This window comes from Leptodactylus fuscus, chromosome 1 (assembly GCF_031893055.1).
Source record: "Leptodactylus fuscus isolate aLepFus1 chromosome 1, aLepFus1.hap2, whole genome shotgun sequence".
NCBI classification, from domain to species: domain Eukaryota; kingdom Metazoa; phylum Chordata; class Amphibia; order Anura; family Leptodactylidae; genus Leptodactylus; species Leptodactylus fuscus.
In genome coordinates this window covers 224,982,808-225,003,154 of record NC_134265.1, presented here as the reverse complement: position 1 = coordinate 225,003,154, position 20,347 = coordinate 224,982,808, and the positions used below count along the sequence as shown (strand labels likewise).

The 20,347-nt window shown below is 42.1% G+C and overlaps 1 protein-coding gene across 5 annotated transcripts in view; it reads left to right on the top strand.

The window, feature by feature from the left end:
• Nucleotides 1-20,347, top strand: part of PSD3 (pleckstrin and Sec7 domain containing 3) — a 396,137-nt gene that overhangs the window by 322,271 nt on the left and 53,519 nt on the right. For all 5 annotated transcript variants that reach the window (XM_075283716.1, XM_075283717.1, XM_075283718.1 and 2 more), the window contains one exon: nt 13,424-13,494. In XM_075283716.1, the coding sequence (XP_075139817.1) occupies nt 13,424-13,494 (71 nt within the window). The remainder of the gene's footprint in view (nt 1-13,423; nt 13,495-20,347) is intronic.

The following is a 20,347-nucleotide window of genomic DNA, read 5'->3' as shown; positions in this document are numbered from 1 at the left end:
TCAGTTTAGCTGGATTCTTACAAAAGAGTGAGAGGTATATCTGAATTTTCTGAGAATTCACAGTAATCCGCTTTACTCGCCTGTATGGGGTTAAAAGTTTGTCAATAAATTTGCATGTGAATATCCCAAAAAGGTTCAGGGTAACACTTTTTGAATAATATCCTGCACTTGGATAAATGACATAAAATGTAGGGTAGTGCTAAGCTTACTTCTTAGATGTGAACATATCGGCTCTATTATGTGATGGTGCTCATGGTGGTCTTTTTATATTAATTGCTTGGCAAAACATTTCGTGACGGTAGATATTAGATGGAAAAAAAGACAATGATTTTATGATGCCAAATATACAGTCGTACATTAAGTTATCAAGGGTAAAAAGCAAGTACTGGCTTACTGTAAAGTGCCGTACTTTGCGTAGTATTTCATCAGAAATATGGCATTTTGGGTTTCTTGCAAGTTGAATTTTCTTATTTTAGTCTTTCTGATGGTAGCCATCTTCTATGAAGAGTTTTGTTGAAATGCCAAAAACATGTGTTCCATTAAAGTAATAATTCTTCTACAAATAAAATATCACTTTTCTCTTTCATACTAAAATTGGATTGGTTCAACACTGTAGGGATTGTAGGGTTATAGGTTGGACTTGATGGACTAATGTCTTTATCCAACCTCACCTACTATATAACTATGGTTGAGCAGACTTGACCATACCAAGGTTCCAGGTACATGTTGTAGATTGCGTGGATCTGACTTTTGGCTGGTCACAATACCCAGTGTGATCTGCACCTAGCCAGCTTGGTGGGGGCAGAGGATATTCCAAATATAGCCCGATTATTATTTTTTTTGCATAAACTCATCCAAATGTGCCCAGCCTTGTGAAATAAACAAATGCCTACTTGAGCGTTTGCAGCAGCCATATTATACTTTGCATTTGCATAATGCACAGGCTATTGCTACCTTCTGATTAGGCTAGCTCACAGTCCAGACACTAGGACACCATGCTTTTCCCCTTTAATGCTTCCTCCCCTTCCTACTTTGTTTACATGGTCCATGAGACAGAATGATTACTCGGCACAGCAGCTTTATATACATTAAAGATAGGCTTGGGTTGAGTAAATATGCCTGAAGTGCCAAACCTGGCAGAGGTGAAGGAGATTGCTGACCCCTGGTATAGGAGATCCAGGGACACTGGCGTGCAATTACAGGACATGATGCAGCTAAACAGAGCCCTGGCACAAGGAATACAAATCTGTTAGTCACAGACAGCAAGCACTTTTCCCTACTGTGCTAACATCTCATCTATAGTAACTAGAGATGAGCGAACACTAAAATGTTCGAGGTTCGAAATTCGATTCGAACAGCCGCTCACTGTTCGAGTGTTCGAATGGGTTTCGAACCCCATTATAGTCTATGGGGAACAGAAACTCGTTAAGGGGGAAACCCAAATTCGTGTCTGGAGGGTCACCAAGTCCACTATGACACCCCAGGAAATGATACCAACACCCTGGAATGACACTGGGACAGCAGGGGAAGCATGTCTGGGGGCATAAAAGTCACTTTATTTCATGGAAATCCCTGTCAGTTTGCGATTTTCGCAAGCTAACTTTTCCCCATAGAAATGCATTGGCCAGTGCTGATTGGCCAGAGTACGGAACTCGACCAATCAGCGCTGGCTCTGCTGGAGGAGGCGGAGTCTAAGATCGCTCCACACCAGTCTCCATTCAGGTCCGACCTTAGACTCCGCCTCCTCCGGCAGAGCCAGCGCTGATTGGCCGAAGGCTGGCCAATGCATTCCTATGCGAATGCAGAGACTTAGCAGTGCTGAGTCAGTTTTGCTCAACTACACATCTGATGCACACTCGGCACTGCTACATCAGATGTAGCAATCTGATGTAGCAGAGCCGAGGGTGCACTAGAACCCCTGTGCAAACTCAGTTCACGCTAATAGAATGCATTGGCCAGCGCTGATTGGCCAATGCATTCTATTAGCCCGATGAAGTAGAGCTGAATGTGTGTGCTAAGCACACACATTCAGCACTGCTTCATCACGCCAATACAATGCATTAGCCAGTGCTGATTGGCCAGAGTACGGAATTCGGCCAATCAGCGCTGGCCAATGCATTCTATTAGCCCGATGAAGTAGAGCTGAATGTGTGTGCTAAGCACACACATTCAGCACTGCTTCATCACGCCAATACAATGCATTAGCCAGTGCTGATTGGCCAGAGTACGGAATTCGGCCAATCAGCGCTGGCTCTGCTGGAGGAGGCAGAGTCTAAGATCGCTCCACACCAGTCTCCATTCAGGTCCGACCTTAGACTCCGCCTCCTCCAGCAGAGCCAGTGCTGATTGGCCGAATTCCGTACTCTGGCCAATCAGCACTGGCTAATGCATTGTATTGGCGTGATGAAGCAGTGCTGAATGTGTGTGCTTAGCACACACATTCAGCTCTACTTCATCAGGCTAATAGAATACATTGGCCAATCAGCGCTGGCCAATGCATTCTATTAGCTTGATGAAGCAGAGTGTGCACAAGGGTTCAAGCGCACCCTCGGCTCTCCTACATCAGAGCCGAGGGTGCGCTTGAACCCTTGTGCAGCCTCGGCTCTGCTACATCAGAGCCGAGGGTGCGCTTGAACCCTTGTGCACACTCTGCTTCATCAAGCTAATAGAATGCATTGGCCAGCACTGATTGGCCAGAGTACGGAATTCGGCCAATCAGCGCTGGCCAATGCATCCCTATGGGAAAAAGTTTATCTCACAAAAATCACAATTACACACCCGATAGAGCCCCAAAAAGTTATTTTTAATAACATTCCCCCCTAAATAAAGGTTATCCCTAGCTATCCCTGCCTGTACAGCTATCCCTGTCTCATAGTCACAAAGTTCACATTCTCATATGACCCGGATTTGAAATCCACTATTCGTCTAAAATGGAGGTCACCTGATTTCGGCAGCCAATGACTTTTTCCAATTTTTTTCAATGCCCCCGGTGTCGTAGTTCCTGTCCCACCTCCCCTGCGCTGTTATTGGTGCAAAAAAGGCGCCAGGGAAGGTGGGAGGGGAATCGAATTTTGGCGCACTTTACCACGCGGTGTTCGATTCGATTCGAACATGGCGAACACCCTGATATCCGATCGAACATGTGTTCGATAGAACACTGTTCGCTCATCTCTAATAGTAACGCAAGCAGACAGAAATAGATACAAGTATATAAATTGACTTTTTTTTATGTTGTATTCTGGGAGACGTGCATAATGTTCAGTCCAGTACACAGAGAAAGCTGTTTGCAGATGTGTGGAGACTGTGAGCAAAATCAGCCTATCTTCTCTCCATTCACTTTGTGAAGAATGAACAGACCCCTACCATCTTGTTTCATAGTGATGTCTAAAGACAGCAGTTCTAGTAACAGGGAGTAAACAACAAATTAGCAACATGGGAGACACCTAGTGGCAGAAACTTTAGAGGGTTTTTTTCATGCATAAAACAGCAACATTTTTTAAATTAAGTGCATTCCATTTTTACATGGATTTATATGCGCTGTTAAATGGGACTAAATATGTTAATGGTGTAAATAAAGGTCAAGGAAGAAGTGTTTTTAGTAAAAACTAAGCACAAGAACAAAAGGGGACAATCTAAAATTATTTTGGGGAAGAGATCAAAAGCAATTATTGCAATTATTTCATATAGGAAATTTTCTTGTACCCTTTTGACTACTAGGAGTATGGACCTGTAAGTGTGATATGCTGCATATAAAGCTGGCAGATCACTTTAAGCTGTTGGACAGCCAATGCAATTGGGATTGAATCATTAAAATGCAATGTTTTCTCACTAACATGTAGGAATAGCCTTAATAAAGGCTATTCTTCTCCTACCTTTTAGATGTCTTCTCCGCGCCGCCGTTCGGTAGAAATCCCGATTTTCCTCTGTATGCAAATGAGTTCTCTCGCAGCACTGGGGCGGTCCCCAGCACTCAAACAGCACTGGGGGCGTCCCCAATGCTGCAAGAGAAATCTCCAGCACTGCCTCTATCTTTGCCTGGAACGGCCTCTCCCTGGATCTTGTTCCGGCGCTGGCTTCAAACTCCTAGGCATGTGCAGTCGGCTCTGCCGTCGGGCCTCGGGCAGCGCATGCCCGCGGCCATTTTCTTGTGGCCACTTACCCCAGCTTACTCTGTAAGAAGCCACAAGAAAATGGCTGCTTACACCAGTTTACTGTGTAAGTGACCACAGGCATGCGCAGTCGGCTCTGCGTGAGGCCTGCTGGCAGAACCGACTGCACATGCCTAGAAGATTCAAACCCAGGATGGAAGAAGATGCAGGGAGAGGCCATTCCTGAATAAGATGGAGGCAGTGCTGGAGATTTCTCTTGCAGCATTGGGGACACCCCCAGTGCTGTTTGAGTGCCGGGGACTGCCCCCAGTACTGCGAGAGAACAGATGAAAACCGGGATTTCTATCAAACGGTGACCCGGAGAAGACATCTAAAGGTAGGAGAAGATTAGCTTTTCCTAAGGCTACTCTTAAGTTTGATCGAGACAAAAATGTGATTTTAATAATAGAATCCCTTTAAAGCTATTCCTACATGTTAGGGAGAAAAAAATTGCATTTTAATGATTGAATCCTATTAATATTATAAATGTGAAAGTTTGTGAGTTTGGATGTTTGTGGGTTTGTGTGTTTGGATGTTTGTTAGTCAATCACGCAAAACCCGCTCCACCGATTTGGCTGAAATTTTCCACAAACATAGTCACTACACTGGATTGTGCAATAGGCTACTTTTCTCCACAATAGCGCACATACGTTTGTGCCAGGACCCCCACAAAACCCAAACTCACACCACCATCTCTGCAATCTCACACACTTTGGACCATAGCAAGCCACAAAATTCATATTGCCCTCTGCAGCCTCGCCCCTAACCTCACACAATCACATATACATATACTTTACCACTTTGCCCCTCACCTTAACGATACCCCAGGAGACTCTCTTTAACGCTCCGGAGCAGCCATGTTTGCCGACGTCCACCGCTCTGACAATCCGCGACACCACCCACCCATGTCAATACCCCTAGGAGGTCTAATAAATGCAAAAAAAAAAAGTTTTAAAAAAATTAAAAAAATATAAAAACAAATAAAAAGGATTAAAAATTCAAATCACCCCCCTTTCCCTAGAACACATATAAAAGTAGTTAAAAACTGTGAAACACATATATGTTAGGTATCCCCATGTCCGAAATCGCCCGCTCTACAAAGCTATACAAATATTTTTCCTGTTCAGTAAACGCCGTAGCGAGAAAAATGGTCAAAAGTTCCAAACCGCCGTTTTTTCACTGTTTTGATTCTGATAAAAATTTGAATAAAAAGTGATCAAAGCAATAACATTTCCCGAAAATGGTAGAACTAAAAAGTACACCCGACCCCGCAAAAAAAGACGCCCTATACATCCCCGTACACAGACGTATAAAAAAAGTTACGGCTGTCGGAATATGACGACTTTTCAAAAAAAATTTTTTTAACACAGTTTTGGATTTTTTTTAAGGGGTCAAAATGTAAATAAAACCATATAAATTTGGTATCCCCAGCATCGTACCGAAACACAGAATACAGGGGACATGTCATTTTGGCTGCACAGTGAACGCTGTAAAACCAAAGCCCGTAAGAAAGTCGCAGAAATGCATTTTTTTGTCAAATCCACCCCATTCAGAATTTTTTCCCTGCTTCCCAGTACATTATATAGAATAAATAATGGTGTTATCATAAAGAAAAATTTGTCCCAGGAAAAATTAAGACCTCATATGACTCTGGGAGCGGAGAAATAAAAAAGTTATGGGGTTTAGAAGGAGGGGAGTCAAAAACGAAAAACGAAAATCAAAAAATGCCATCGACGGGAAAGGGTTAACTTCAAATACTTCTGTCCCAAAGTCACTATGTAAAGTTTCTCACAACACCGTATATATAGCAGCTGAAATACAAATTAACTTCGACACAAAAGTCTCACGTATTCTCTGAATTACAGCAAAAACAAGATACAAAGTTACATTTTATATCCCATCCCTTATACACAGTACGAAAACCTTACCCGCGCCTGTATATACCCACTTCTACAATCACCGCCGACGAAGCTAGTCGTAAATAAAAATAAACTTTTTTTTTTTTTTTTTTTTTTTTTTAACCTTTTCTTAAATTTCCTAAACCTGATCTTTGTTATTATAAGAAAAAAAAAATAGCCATTGTCTCCCAAAAAACTGCTTGTGGCACATCAAGTAGGTAAGTCCAGGTCAGAACATTGAGGGTCTAGACCAGGGGTCCTCAAACTGCAGCCCGCGGGCCACATGCGGCCCGCCAAGCACTTCCGTCTGGCCCCGCCGGCAGGCGTGCATTTATAATGAAGCTCCTGGGGAGCTCGGGCCAGGCCATGGAGCGCACCTCACTTTATCTATTGGAGGGCACCGCTCCAGATGTCTGTGCGACCTGCTCTGCCTCCGGCCCACTGTTTAAAAAGTTTCAGGACCCCTGGTCTAGACTCTAGAAACTATGGTGACTTAGACAAACAGACTGGAATAGATTGATGTCATGGCATACTCTCCCAAATCTATATTACAGAGAATTTTAGTGAGCGACCACCTTTCTAGGAGTGAGCGACCACCACTTGAGTGACTGTAGATCGTGATCAGTTCATTATCAGCATCTGATTGACATATCATAAATGGCTGTGTTAGCATAATCCTTTTTAGAGGACTGGTTTTGCCACTGTCCTTCTTTATTATCTTGCATTATGTTATCTTTGCTTCATCTGTTCAGTAAAATTGGAAATGGTTTTAAATACTTAATACAGATTGCTTTTTCCGTCAGCGTGTGACACCTGCCATCTTTGTAGCTAACACCTGCTCCATCTATGTATTGTCACTGCTGTAAAAGTTTCATTAGAAACATAATAGGCTTAAATATTTAAAGGAACGTCTGCTTTTTAAAAGCAATTCACAACATGTCACTGTTAAAATCTTCCTAAAAAACCCTGAAACTGTTGCAAATATCTGATATATTTATATTGTTGTTCATCAGATTTCTAAAATGTTGTTTTTTCCACTGAACCAAGCCAGACTTGAAGTGAAGATTTCCAGTATACCAGCTTTATTTCCTGTGGTTTCTATGTGTAGTCATAGTTTGTAAAGAGAGGCTCTTAAAGGGAATGTACCACTAATATTTTATTTTGCCAATTATAATCCTATGGTGAAAAAGTTTAACTTGGCTTTAATATTAGCTTTAACTACATCAAAATAATAATAATTTCAAGGATTGGTTGTAGGTGCGAAGTCATTATGGAAAAAGGAACATTTGCAAAGACAACTAATAAGTAGCTTTTAATATGAATGTTTAAAAAATACACGGATATTACATCCAGGTGATGTCAAGATAAGGAAGGTCACATTCCGTAGTGTAGACTGATGCTGAATAACACTATTGTTAATATAGTTGGACCTGGTATAAAAACCCTAAGGTCTTGTGATATTCCTTATCTTGACCCCACTTGGATTTTATATCCATGAATTTTTAAAATGTTAAAATTAAAAGCTACTTATTACACATTTTTTCTTTTCTTCATATTTTTCGTCTATGATAATGGGGGCAGACATCTTGCTTGAGCTGTTGTTAACCACAATAGAGAGATGCTTTACAGCTGCCACATGGAGCATAGACGCAATAGTTTGACACTTGTCAGAAGCCCAACCATGATATCCTTGTACTGTAGATAACCTGGCCTACTAAGGAAATCTTGGCTGGGTTTTTGAGAAGCCCCAGTACACAGAAATTTCCTGCAAATGTTGCATCTATTGGCAACATATCATGACAATGGTCTCTCACAGTTAAGATAACTACTGGAAATCTTTAAAACTTCGCAATTTTTTTAAATTTATATTTTCAAAACTAGTTAACTTTTAAATTATCTACAAATTTCAAAAAGGTTATGTTCGTGAGAAAGTTACTTTTAACCCCTTCCCGACATCCGCCGTAATACTATGGCGGATGCCAGGTGTTTAACTATGGCGGCCGCCGGGGAGTCGGGCGGCCGCCATAGCTGCCGGTTGTCTATTGTTTTACACAGTAGACACCCAGCGCTGATGCCTCCAGTCAGTACCCGGACCTATCGGAGGCATTAACCCCTCCGATGCCTCAGTCAAAAACTGACTGAGGCGCCATTTTCCCGGCAGCGCATGGGCGCCTCCATTTTGCCGGTGACATTGGCATGACAGCCTGGAGCCTTGTTAAGGCTCCTCGGCCTGTCTACAGTGATATTTTTTTGCAGGCTGCTCTATGCAGCCTGCAAAAGAAATGATGATTTTTTGCAATGTATTGCAATGCATTAGCATTATAATGCATTGCATTAGTGATCAGATCCCCCTGGGGTTCAAGAACCCTAGGTGGTCTAATAAATGAAAAAAAAAAGAAAAAAAAAAGTTAAAAAAAATATATAAAAAATTATAAAATATTAAAAATTCAAATCACCCCACTTTCCCTAGAATGCATATAAAAGTAGTTAAAGGGATTCTACCACTAAAGCAACATTTTTTCTAATTACCACGTCGGAATAGCCTTAAGAATGCTATTCGTCTCTTACCTTTAGAGGTGGCCTCCGCCGTGCCGTTCCTTAGAAATACCGTTTTTTACTGGTATGCTAATGAGTTCCCCACATCGCTCAAACGGAGATGGGAGCGTCCCCACTGCTGCCCGAGAGCTCACTCCAGCGCCGCCTCCATCTTCAGCTGCAACCCCGCCACTTCTGTCTCCCGTCTCGGTCCAACTTCCGACGCCTGCGCAGTACGCTCCTGTATTGAACTGCAAGAGCGGCCTCCCAAAAAAGGCCGGCGGCCATATATATATATATATATATATATATATATATATATATATATATAAATTCCAACTCCCTGCTGTCTTTGAGGTTTTTGGCTGATGTCAAGGACCACTGGGCCTCATCACGTAGCACATAATCACAAACGTTACAATGCCAAGTGACTTCAGCCAGTCTCTCATGTCAGCCAGAAGAGCCAAAAACAGCAGGAATTTGTGCTTGAGCACAGGAGAGTTCAGTAATAGAGATGAGCGAGTACTGTTCAGATCAGCCGATCCGAACAGCACGCACGCATTGAAATGAATGGACGTAGCCGGCACGCGGGGGGTTAAGTGACCGGCCGGCGTCAAAGCGGAAGTACCAGGTGCTTCCATTCATTTCAATGCGTGCGTGCTGTTTGGATCGGCTGATCCGAACAGTACTCGCTCATCTCTATTCAGTAACGCTAATTTTTATGTTTTCTATGGACTTCTCCTTATTATACTCTAATGAGCCCTCACAGTATAATAGCAGTTTTGGTTTAGGACGAAATCACGTTGGTTTCCTGGTTTATCGATTTTGCCTATTTTTCGATTAATTGATGTGTCACCCCCATCAGTAATGAGAAATTACCTGGAATTAATCAATCGCGTGACTCCTTCTGTGACCCCAGAACTAACTGACTATTCTAACTACATCCAGGTATATAGCGTGTCTTTATCCTTAAAGGAGTTGTCCACGATAAATAGAAATTCCTACAGTAATTTATACACACTCTCTCTTGCCTACGTTCTAAATTACATAATTCAGCAAAAATGTATAGTTACCTATACATTTTCTGATTATCATGTTTCCAGAAATGGAATACCCCCCTCCCCCCCTCCTTTGTGCTGTAAACGACAATCCATTTCTATTGCACAAGCATGGGAGCCTTAAGGAGCTGCCCACACCTGCGAAGTAGAGATGGAGTGTTGGCTACAGCACAGTTCCAAGACTGCTGCGCTGGCAGAATCAAAGAGGAGGAGAACCGTTACCCACAGTAGTGATCACGTGATCTGCCATGATCAGCGAGTGTTAGAGCTGCTGGGTCCTACAGGACCCAGATCAGCTCTATAGAACGGGCAAGAGGCTGTATTCCTCCTCCAGCTGGGGCTAAATTTACCAGCCCCAGTTATAGGGGAAATCAGCCTCCCCCCCCACCTCTTCCCAAAAAAGATAAGCTGTGATTATTGTCACCAAAGGTCTATTATGATGTTATTGGGACACACTGTGAAAAATATATATATATATATATATATATATATATATATATATATATATATATATATATATATATATGTAAGAAAAAAAATTAAATAAAATAATTAAAAATGTCTATAAAACTCCCTTATTAAAGGTTCTAGCTTCACTCGGACGACACCATACAAAATAAAATTTTAAAAAGCTTTTTTAGTAGCATTTTGTGTTTTATTAAATAAAAAATAATAAAAACAATTTTCTGTATATAAAATAAAATTTAAAACACATGCAAAAATAAAATCAACATAAACTTAAAGCTCTATGTGTCACCGAAAAAACAAACAAAAAAACTGCAGAAATTAGTTGAATAACACAAATGATAAAAATGTTACAGCCCTCAAAACCGCACATACAAAAAAAACCCTGAAAATATGTCTGGTGCTGAACCAGAATTTGGCCCAGTACAGAAGTGGTTAATCACAGTTTTGCGAACATAGTTTAAAAGAGAGGAAAAAAAAGTGATTTTTTTTTTTTTTTTTTTTTTTTTAAGCAATATTCCATTTATATTTTTCCAGTTCTTTTCATTTCCTTCCATTGATCAGTTTTCAGCACTACCAATATGCATTGTTTTTTTCGGTGAGTGACCTATTTAACCCATTGTCAAGGACCAGTAGTGCATTTCAGAATCCTGGAGAACTGTGTAGTCTATGATATAATAATTGATCTTGTGTCATTTAAGGCTAGGCTGTATGCCATTACAAAGTTTTCTAGATGTGGGAAGCATTTCTATTCATCTGGAGAACTTTAGATGTCATCAAAGCAGACATGAAGCTGTGAAGCCGATGTGTTGGCTTGTTATCAGGTATAGTGTTTGGTAACCTGATGTCTCAGGCATTTAAGCAGATGTGAAAGGCTGCCTGCCTACCTTGTGTAAGACATGTTTTTATACTGCCATCTTCAAAAGCCCTATATTGTACGGTGTAAGTGCTTTCCTGGATTGTTTCAGCTGTCTACAAAATATAATTGCTCTTCCTGGTAATCTATGTCTCATACCACCTTCTTCTTTAGATAGCTGTCAAATGCTGTCATTTTCTGACTCCTCCAATACCCATGCACGTTCAGCATGTGTTGCAAATGGGGAGAGGAGATAAAGGTGCTACCAGACGCTTGGCTGTGCCATATCTCATAGGAGTATAAAAGGTGGGGGATGGGATTCAGGACACCTCTATACATGTTAGATGATCCGTCATCCCACAAATATCAGCTGAATTCAATTAATAATCTAATGCATGTGGCCAGTTTAAGGTTGTGTTGTAGTTGTTACCCAAGGCTTCTATATTGCACCTTGCCCATGAAACAGGACTACAGTATGCAACATGACAGCAGATAATATGCTACCACTGTTAGAACCTACATGAAGCTAACCGTAACGGCGTCCCCATGTTGACTCAGAAAAAATGGTCTTGTTGACCATATTTATAGAAATATGCAAACGAACAATTTATTTAGCCCTATGTTGTAAGGTGCTCATCTTATTCCTGTGACAAACGATTTTATCTACATATTGGTATTAATAATTCACCCAGTTATTGGAAGTTAACTGAGTAATGTTGAGTTTAACAATAATAATTGTCGCTCTTTTCTATGTAGATATGGGGAAATTTAGATGTTAGAAAAAGAATTGCTGACCCTATACATACCTTGCAACTTTCAGATGACAGAGACACAAACCTTGCAACAGCAGCAAATTTTTGTATGTTAAGCCATGCCTCAAGCCCCTCCTAGCAGGTGCAATGACGTCACTGCATCAAGCTTGTTTGTGTCCAAGTCACTGGTAGCAAGAGTGATCAGACCCCAGAGTATATAATGATGGCCCATGGGAGGAGATCAGAGAGGGAGTTGTACCGGAGCCCAGTAGAGGTGTTTATGTTTGATCACCTCCTCTGGGTCTCTGCTTATTATGCTGTGGGATCTGAAGAGGCCCCAGAGTATAATAGGATTTTTGATTTGTACATGTTTGGTCCATACAAAACTGCAGGGGGTAACTGGCAAATATTGTAATAACCTAACTGAAATAACTGATTTTAACAAAATCATGTTGATTATTCAGGTTGACATTTGGTTTCATTTATTTTTCCATTAATTGCCCAGCCCTAGTATCTATCTCATACTATATGGATAGTCTTCGCCTGTCAGACTAAAGGCTGCTCTTTGAGCAACCCTCCACTTCTCATAGCAGAGCCATTATTTAAAGCTCATGGTTCCCAATGCAAAATCTGTAAATGGAACCCTATTTTGCATTATGTAAAATGGTGGTATATTTGTGGCAGAGACACCTTTGGATCCTGCTCAGGGGTCAAGGCTGACTAGTGACTGCTACGACTGTACCCACTATAGCTACGCTCTAGCCTTCTAGAGGGATTCCTAAAACACACAGTGCTTGCACCAGGGCAAATAGCAGGCGCACATCCTGAGTCTGGTGGAATTCTCTCACACCTGGGGTTGTGTCCAACACATTTCTTGCCCACGCCAGTATGGTGTTGAAACATGTAACCCTGTACTTTTGTCCCGTTGGAACCAATAAAATTGTTTATTGCAAAGAGCGGAAGTTTTCCGTATCATTGGACCAGCAGTGCTCTACAACTTTCACAGTTTTTTCCTCTCTTTCTCCTCATGTCACAAGAAAGATGTTTAAAAGGTGGTGTAGTAATGTCCAGATAATATTGAACACCCCTTTTACTGTGACATACCTGGGTCCTTTCTTTAGACCTCCTGGACAACTTCCTTTTACAGTCTTTTGCAGAACTGTGAAAAGGAGCATAAACATGACTGAATTACTAGGTGTCACAGAGAAAACAATTAATACAATTAACACAATTCGTATTAGTAGAGATGAAAATGAATATATACATTTGTAGGAAACATTTAGTAGAATTTGTCATGTATCTTATCTTCTTAACTTCTCAAGCTCTATAACATGCCAATAGGGGACAGCACATTCAATTTCAATTTCTGTGTAACCGCATCCTTTGTGTGATTTTAGCAACAAGTGTCTTAGCCAGTATGAGTACTGATGTGCTATATTGGTAGCAATAGGTTACTGAATGTATACAATAATCTGTCATTGCTTATCTAATAATATATGTAAATACCATGTTAGCAGCAGTACAGCTAAACCCTAAACATCAGCCATTACCAATTGTCATTTCTGTACTGTATGAAGTAATATTTTAGGCATGTATACCTTTTGTTTCTGATCGGGACTTGAAAATACTTCCTAAAACTATTGATTTTCATGGCACATTGTCAGGTTTTGTTATATCACTGTGTCTGAACATATTTTATTTTATTCCACAGCTCCAAGAGGAAAACGGGGATGGAAAACATTCTACGCCATTCTGAAGGGAACTGTCCTTTACTTGCAAAAGGTAAACCTATATGTACATTATATAGTAAATTGGTGTTTTATCTTTTCATATATTGTGTTCTGTAAACTCTGGAATTTTAATTGTATGTAAGGTTTGTGTGTTCGACATTTACTTACATGTGCTGTATGTATTTTCATTGTTTTGAGCAGAGTACCTAGAAGGGATTGTATAATATACTCCGTTCATCAATTCCTTGCAGTTTTTAAGATGTTTGCTTGTATTGTTATTAAAGGAGGTTTTCCAGTTTATGTAATTGATGATCTATCCTTGGACTCTGAATGTTTTTAACCTCAGGTTTCTGGGATGGTTCTCGCATCAGTACACGCGATAGGCACAAGAGTCTCTCCACCTTCTCCCTGATCTTTGGTATGACATATATTGTAGGGATTGACAAACTCACTTGTTATAATATGTAAGCCAGTCCCTTTCTCTGTTGTGCATAAGCAGTGACACAGAAGGGCGTTTGCTTTGTCATTGCAATGAGTTAGTCTGCCAGTCCCCATACCAGGGAACAAAAGAAGAGAGGGAGAAGGGGTTGGCTGCCAATCACATGACCTGGTGTCTGAAGGAGCCTGGAAACCTCAGATTCAGAACACTAAAGACCTGGGCCAGATACGACTAAATTTGTGTCAATGGATAACCCCTTTCAAATCCAACTAGTCTGATCCTCATTTTATCTGACATCTGGTCCAAAAAAACCTCCAAATACATGAGGTGATCAGCCACAGATGCTAAAATCTCTAAATGTAATCAGCGTACAGTACTGTGCAAAGGTTTTAGACCTCAAACTAAGAATACTTTTAAAAATAGCAACAGGAATGGACCAGCCTCCTTTCAGACAGGCAAAAGACAGCGCTCACCCAGATTATTATTATTTATTTATTTATTTATTTATTTATTTATATAGCACTATTAATTCCATGGTGCTTTACATTTGGGGGTTACGTACAGTACACAGAATATACAGGCAGATCTAAAACTATCTGTGACCAACTGGCACAGTGGGATAAAGGGCCCTGCCTGCAAGGGCTTACAATCTAGGAGGGAAGGGGGGTAGAGACAGAAGGTGAGGGGGGAGACAGTTCAGATGGCGGTGCGGTGATAGTGTTATTGGAGGTTGTAGGCCTTCCTGAATAGGTGAGTCTTCAGGGCCTTTTTGAAGCCTGTGATTGTGGGGTCAGTCTTATGTGTCTTGGTAAGGAGTTCCAGAGTATCGGGGATGCACGGGAGAAATCTTGGAGATGGTTGTGTGAGGAACGGATGAGAGCAGAGCGGAGTAGGAGGTCATTGGAGGATCTGAGGTTACGTGTGGGCAGGTAGCGGGAGATTATTTCTGAGATATATGGAGATGACAGGTTGTGGATGGCTTTGTATGTTAACGTTAGTAGCTTGAACTCAATTCGCTGGGCTATGGGTAGCCAGTTGAGGGACTGGCAGAGGGGAGCAGCTGATGAAGATCGGGGGGAGAGATGAATTAAGCGAGCAGCACAGTTTAAGGTGGACTGGAGGGGGGCGAGAGTGTTAGCTGGGAGTCCATGAAGAAGAGTGTTGCAGTAATCTAGGTGGGAGATTATGAGGGCCTGGACGAGCGTCTTAGTCATTTCAGGGGTGAAGAAGGAGCGGATTCGGTGGATTTTCTTGAGTTGGAGGCGGCAGGAAGTGTTGAGGGTTTGAACGTGTGACTTGAAAGATAGGTCGGGGTCCAGTGTTACTCCAAGGCATCGGGCCTGTGGGATAGGGGTAAGTGTGGTTCCGTTGACTTTGATAGATGGGTCCCGTGGAGGGCCCATACAGGGTGGGGCAAAGATGATGAACTCTGTTTTCTCCATGTTGAGTTTGAGAAAGTGGGAGGAGAGGAAGGAGGCTACAGCTGCTAAACAATCTGGAACTCTGGCCAGCAGGGAGTTAATGTCTGGTCCTGAGATGTATATTTGGGTGTCGTCAGCATAGCAATGGTACTGGAAACCATGAGATTCTATGAGTTGGCCCAGGCCAAGGGTGTAGATGGAGAACAGGAGGGGTCCTAGGACGGAGCCTTGGGGGACACCTACAGAGAGAGGGTGTGGCGAGGAGGTGGTGTGCGAGTGGGAGACGCTGAATGTGCGGTCGGTGAGGTATGAGGAGATACAAGAATGGGCCAGGTCTGAGATACCAAGGGACGAGAGAATTTCTAACAGGACGGTGTGGTCGACTGTGTCAAAGGCAGAGAAGAGGTCAAGGAGGAGGAGGACAGAGTAATGGCGCTTGGCTTTGGCGGTTAGCAGATCATTAGTGACTTTTGTTAGGGCAGTTTCAGTGGCGCGATGGGGTCTGAAGCCTGACTGTAGTCTGTCAAAGAGCAGGTTTGACAAGAGATAGGAGGAGAGTTCTGAGTGGACGTGCTGCTCAATAAGTTTTGAGGCATACGGGAGCAGTGAGATGGGACGATTGTTGGCTGGAGAGGACGGGTCGAGGGATAATTTCTTAATTATGGGTGTGACTGTGGCGTGCTTATAGGCATAGGTGAAGGATCCATTGGCTAGGGATAGGTTGAAGAGATGTGTTAGGGCTGGAGTAATGACTTCAGTGAGTCTGGGGATGAGGTGTGACTGGATCGGGTCAAGTGCGCAGGAGGTGACGTGGGATTTAGAGATTAGGGAGGAGAGTTTTTCATCTGTGATGGTGGAGAAACATGTCAGGGATGAGGAGCAGAAAGTAGTTGGGTAGAGGGGTTATCGGGGGTTGTAGGGTGAGACTGTATCTGATGGTGTTGATTTTAGTTTTGAAGTAAGAGGCAAAGTAGTCAGCTGAGATAAATGACGTCAGAGGGGGCACGGGAGTTCGTAGGAGGGAGTTGAAGGTGGTGAATAGCTGTTTGGGATTGCGAGAGAGTGCAGATATGAGTGTGGTGAAGTAGATCTGCTTTGCGGAGAAAAGAGAAACAGCATCATCCAGCTCATCAATGGTGGTCTCTCGGCCATGAAACTTTAGAAACTGCATCATGTAAGTGCCATGACAGTTGGAATAAATGAAATGTCTGTCCATCCTTTCAAAAGTCAAGAGGCAAAATATTCAATGTCAGCAAGTCAGCTCACAAGATCTGTCATTTCTGGCACGGCAAAAAAACCACAGCACATTATTTATTTGTTTGCTTTGTAGTAGTGAGGTCACAGACTTCCATGCAAGCTCAATGTGACGTGAGTTACATAAGTTTGGAATGGTGGCCCGAAAAAAAGGTAAAGAATAGAGATGAGCGAATACTATTCGAAACTCTAGTTTCGAATACCCCACTCCCATAGGAATGAATAGGAGTGGGCGAACTGCAAGGGGTTAAGCGCCAGCACACGGGCGCTCCCATTCATTCCTATGGAGCGAGGTATTTGAAACTGTAGTTTCGAATACTATTCACTTATCTCTTGTAAAGAAGCCTCAGCTACAATATCGTCATAATAGTTGCCGTTGGCTCAAGTGTGCAAAAAAGTACAAGAAGTGGTCAGTAAAAGATTGGAAACTGGTGATTTGGAGCAAAGAGATGGAAGTCAATAGACTAGGCTTCGATGGGTGCAAATTGGTCTGGAAGAAACAAGGACAACGGGGGCTAACAGATCAAGAAATTGAGCCTGAAAGTTAAAAGTTCTAATCATTGTTACCTGTTTGTTAGTAAGTGTAAATGAAAAACTCATTCTGCTTTATTCAAAAAAAAAAAAAAAAAAACATTTTGGACACCTAGGTCAACTTAAAACTGAAAGGGTTGTGATTCTCATAAGATGCAATTATCTGGTTCCTCATTGGGTTAAAATTAAATTAGTTTTTTCAGAAATGTCATTTGGACTCAAATGCGTCCAAATGATATTAAGGTTAAAGAGCCATTTGCTGAGAATGAGATAATGTTCTAGGCATGTCCATTATGCAATAGGGAAGCCTACCTGCGCCAAATCACTTTGTGAAGTATGTCTAAGCACACGCCATGATGACAGGTCATTATCGTTTGTATTGCAGTGGTTAATATAAAAAAGCTATCAACTTTGACTCTCTCTGTTCCTCTGTAATGAATAGGCAATGAATGATGATCTGTGCATTAATTGGCCTAATGTAGACCATTGTCTTAAATTGCTTTGTCATCAGAATTGAATTAGAACTCCAGAGTGAAGACCATTGATTTAATGCCGCGTGTCGTGTGTTTAAACAATGTCTCTATTCATTTCCCTTGGTATCCCAGATTGTAACAACACTGGCGATCTACAGACCATCCTTTGCTTGCAGTTCTTATCCGAAATAATCATTTAATTAAAACTCCTAAATAATAGTTTTTTGAATTGTTGTAATGTTACATCTTGGTATTCATCTTTCTGTAGATAAAATCTGAAACACTAGTGACTGCACAAGAAAACTCTGCTGCACCTAGATGTACCAAACTAGACCGATATTTATGGTTTCCTCCACCCTCATAATAGATTTGTTTAGAAGGGAAGAAGTAGAATCTGTAAAGAAGTAAACATTTGCTTAGCTGCTATTATTAGCTTTACACAACCACATCCTGCCATGGTATGATATACAATCCTTAAAGGGAATGTGTTGCCAGGGAATTGCCATTTTTTTTTGTGTAGAGATGGGGGTTAGATGAGATGTAAAATCATAAATTGTGACTGGATTCTGTGTCACATATCGCATAGCTGTGATCATTAGTATGCTGGTAAGTGAGAGGACTGTAAAGAAACCTACAGAAAAGGAAATCTCAGCATAATATATAACCTAGTGAACAGTGGCAGAACTGCAGAATTTTTAGAATTTTTTTTTTTATAACATAGAAACATGTTTAATATAAAACTTGATTAAAAATGTCATTTCTGGCAACCCATTGCCTTTAAAAGAGTTGTCTTATCTCAGGTTTTCAGCTCAGTCCACTATCATGCTTAGTGCTTGCTGCACAGAAATCTCTGGATTTACCTCATCAAGGCTCAGCTCCTGAAAGTAATATGCAGATTAAGGGAGAGGAGAGAATATAGGTGGCCAGGAACATTCGTCCAACTGGCGAGATGGTGTGTAACCTAAGCAATGAGCTGCATCTAGTTAACTGAGCATGATGGATAAAGCAATGTATTGGGTTAAACTCTTTAGTTAATGTAAACTTCATGTTTGAATATGATTCTTGAGATGGGCATACTCCTTTAAGTTGGCCATACATATTAGATGCATATTGTCTGCACCTGCCAACTATCTAATGTATATTGCGGCTTTCAGACTCTCTATGAAGTCAAAGAAGATGAGGATCAGGCAATTTCAATTTGAGAACCTGTTGTTGTTCTCAGAGAGCTAAGCAGCTGCAAGAGGAATCTGGATGTGGCTTTCTCTCCAAATTGAGATCATAAGCATGCTTTGTTGACCTGTGTATGGAGGGTCAGTTAAACCTGGTTCACATTAGCATATGTGTTTCGTCTGGAAGGAGTCTGCATGGAGACTCCCCGGATGGAGTACAAGCGCAATTGCAAGTGCTGTACTGTAAAAGCACACGGACCCCATAGACTATAATGGGGTCCATGTGCTTGCCGTGCACTGCCCACACAAATGATTCGTGCGGGCTGTGTGCGGCAAGCACACGGACCCCATTATAGTCTCTGGGGTCCGTGTGCTTTAACTGCACAGCGCTTGCAGTTGCGTTGGTATTACGCTCGGGGGGTCTACATGCGGACTCCTTCCGAACGGAATACATAAGCTAATGTGAACCAGGGGTAGGGGTGGGTTTTAGTTGACCGAGCCCTCAGCCAAGAGATACTTAATATGTACCGTATTTTTCGGACTATAAGACGCACTTTTTTTCCCCCAAATTTCGGAGGAAAATGAGGGTGCGTCTTATAGTCTGAATGTGGGTGGAGGAGTGGGTTTGCAGCATGGCCGCGCTACTGTCACCGCTGGTTTTCTTCAGCGGCAGGAGCGTGACAATCTGCAGGCCCCGGCAGCTAAGACAGTCCCCGGCATCTGCTGTAATAGACCGGCGGATGCCGGGGAGTGTCTTAGCTGCCGGGGCCTGCAGATTGCCGCGCTACTGCCACCGCTGGTTTTCTTCAGCGGCAGGAGCGTGACAATCTGCAGGCCCCGGCAGCTAAGACACTCCCCGGCATCCGCCGGTCTATTACAGCAGATGCTGGGGACTGTCTTAGCTGCCGGGGCCTGCAGATTGCCACGCTCCTGCCGCTGAAGAAAACCAGCGGTGGCAGTAGCGCGGCCATGCTGCAAATCCGCTCCTCCTCCGCAGGTCCCAGCAGTTTAAAGTTAGCCCCGGGGCTGGTCCCCACCGGCCCCATACCTTTAGTGATGCAGGCCGACTCCTGCACGGCGAGGCCGCAGGAGCCGACCTGTTCCGATGACAGCTTGTATTGCCGTCTATGGGACTTGCAATCAAATGATTGCTGGTTCAAGCCCCCTAGGCGGGGGAAAATAAAATAGTAAAAAAAAAAAAAAAAAACCCACTTAAAAAAAATATAATAAAAAGTAAAATAAATAAAAGTTCACCTCCTTTCCCTAGAATACATATAAAAGTATAACATTACTGTGAAACATACACATTAGGTATCCCTGTGTCTGAAAATGCCCGGTCTACTAATATTTTTATGTACAGTGAACGTCAAAATCAAAAGTGCTAAACTTCCGGGTTTTTCTCTCTGTTTTGCCTCTGAATTAAATAAAAGGTGATCTAAGCAATAAACATTTCCCAAAATGGTATATCTAAAAAGTACACCTGGCCCCACAAAAAAAACGCCCTATACATCCCCGTACAGCTGCAGGGTCACCTGTCAATGTGGCCTTGCACCTGTTCCAAAACTACAACTCCCATATATTAAATATTTTACCATTTTTTGCCTGAAAATTTTTTTTC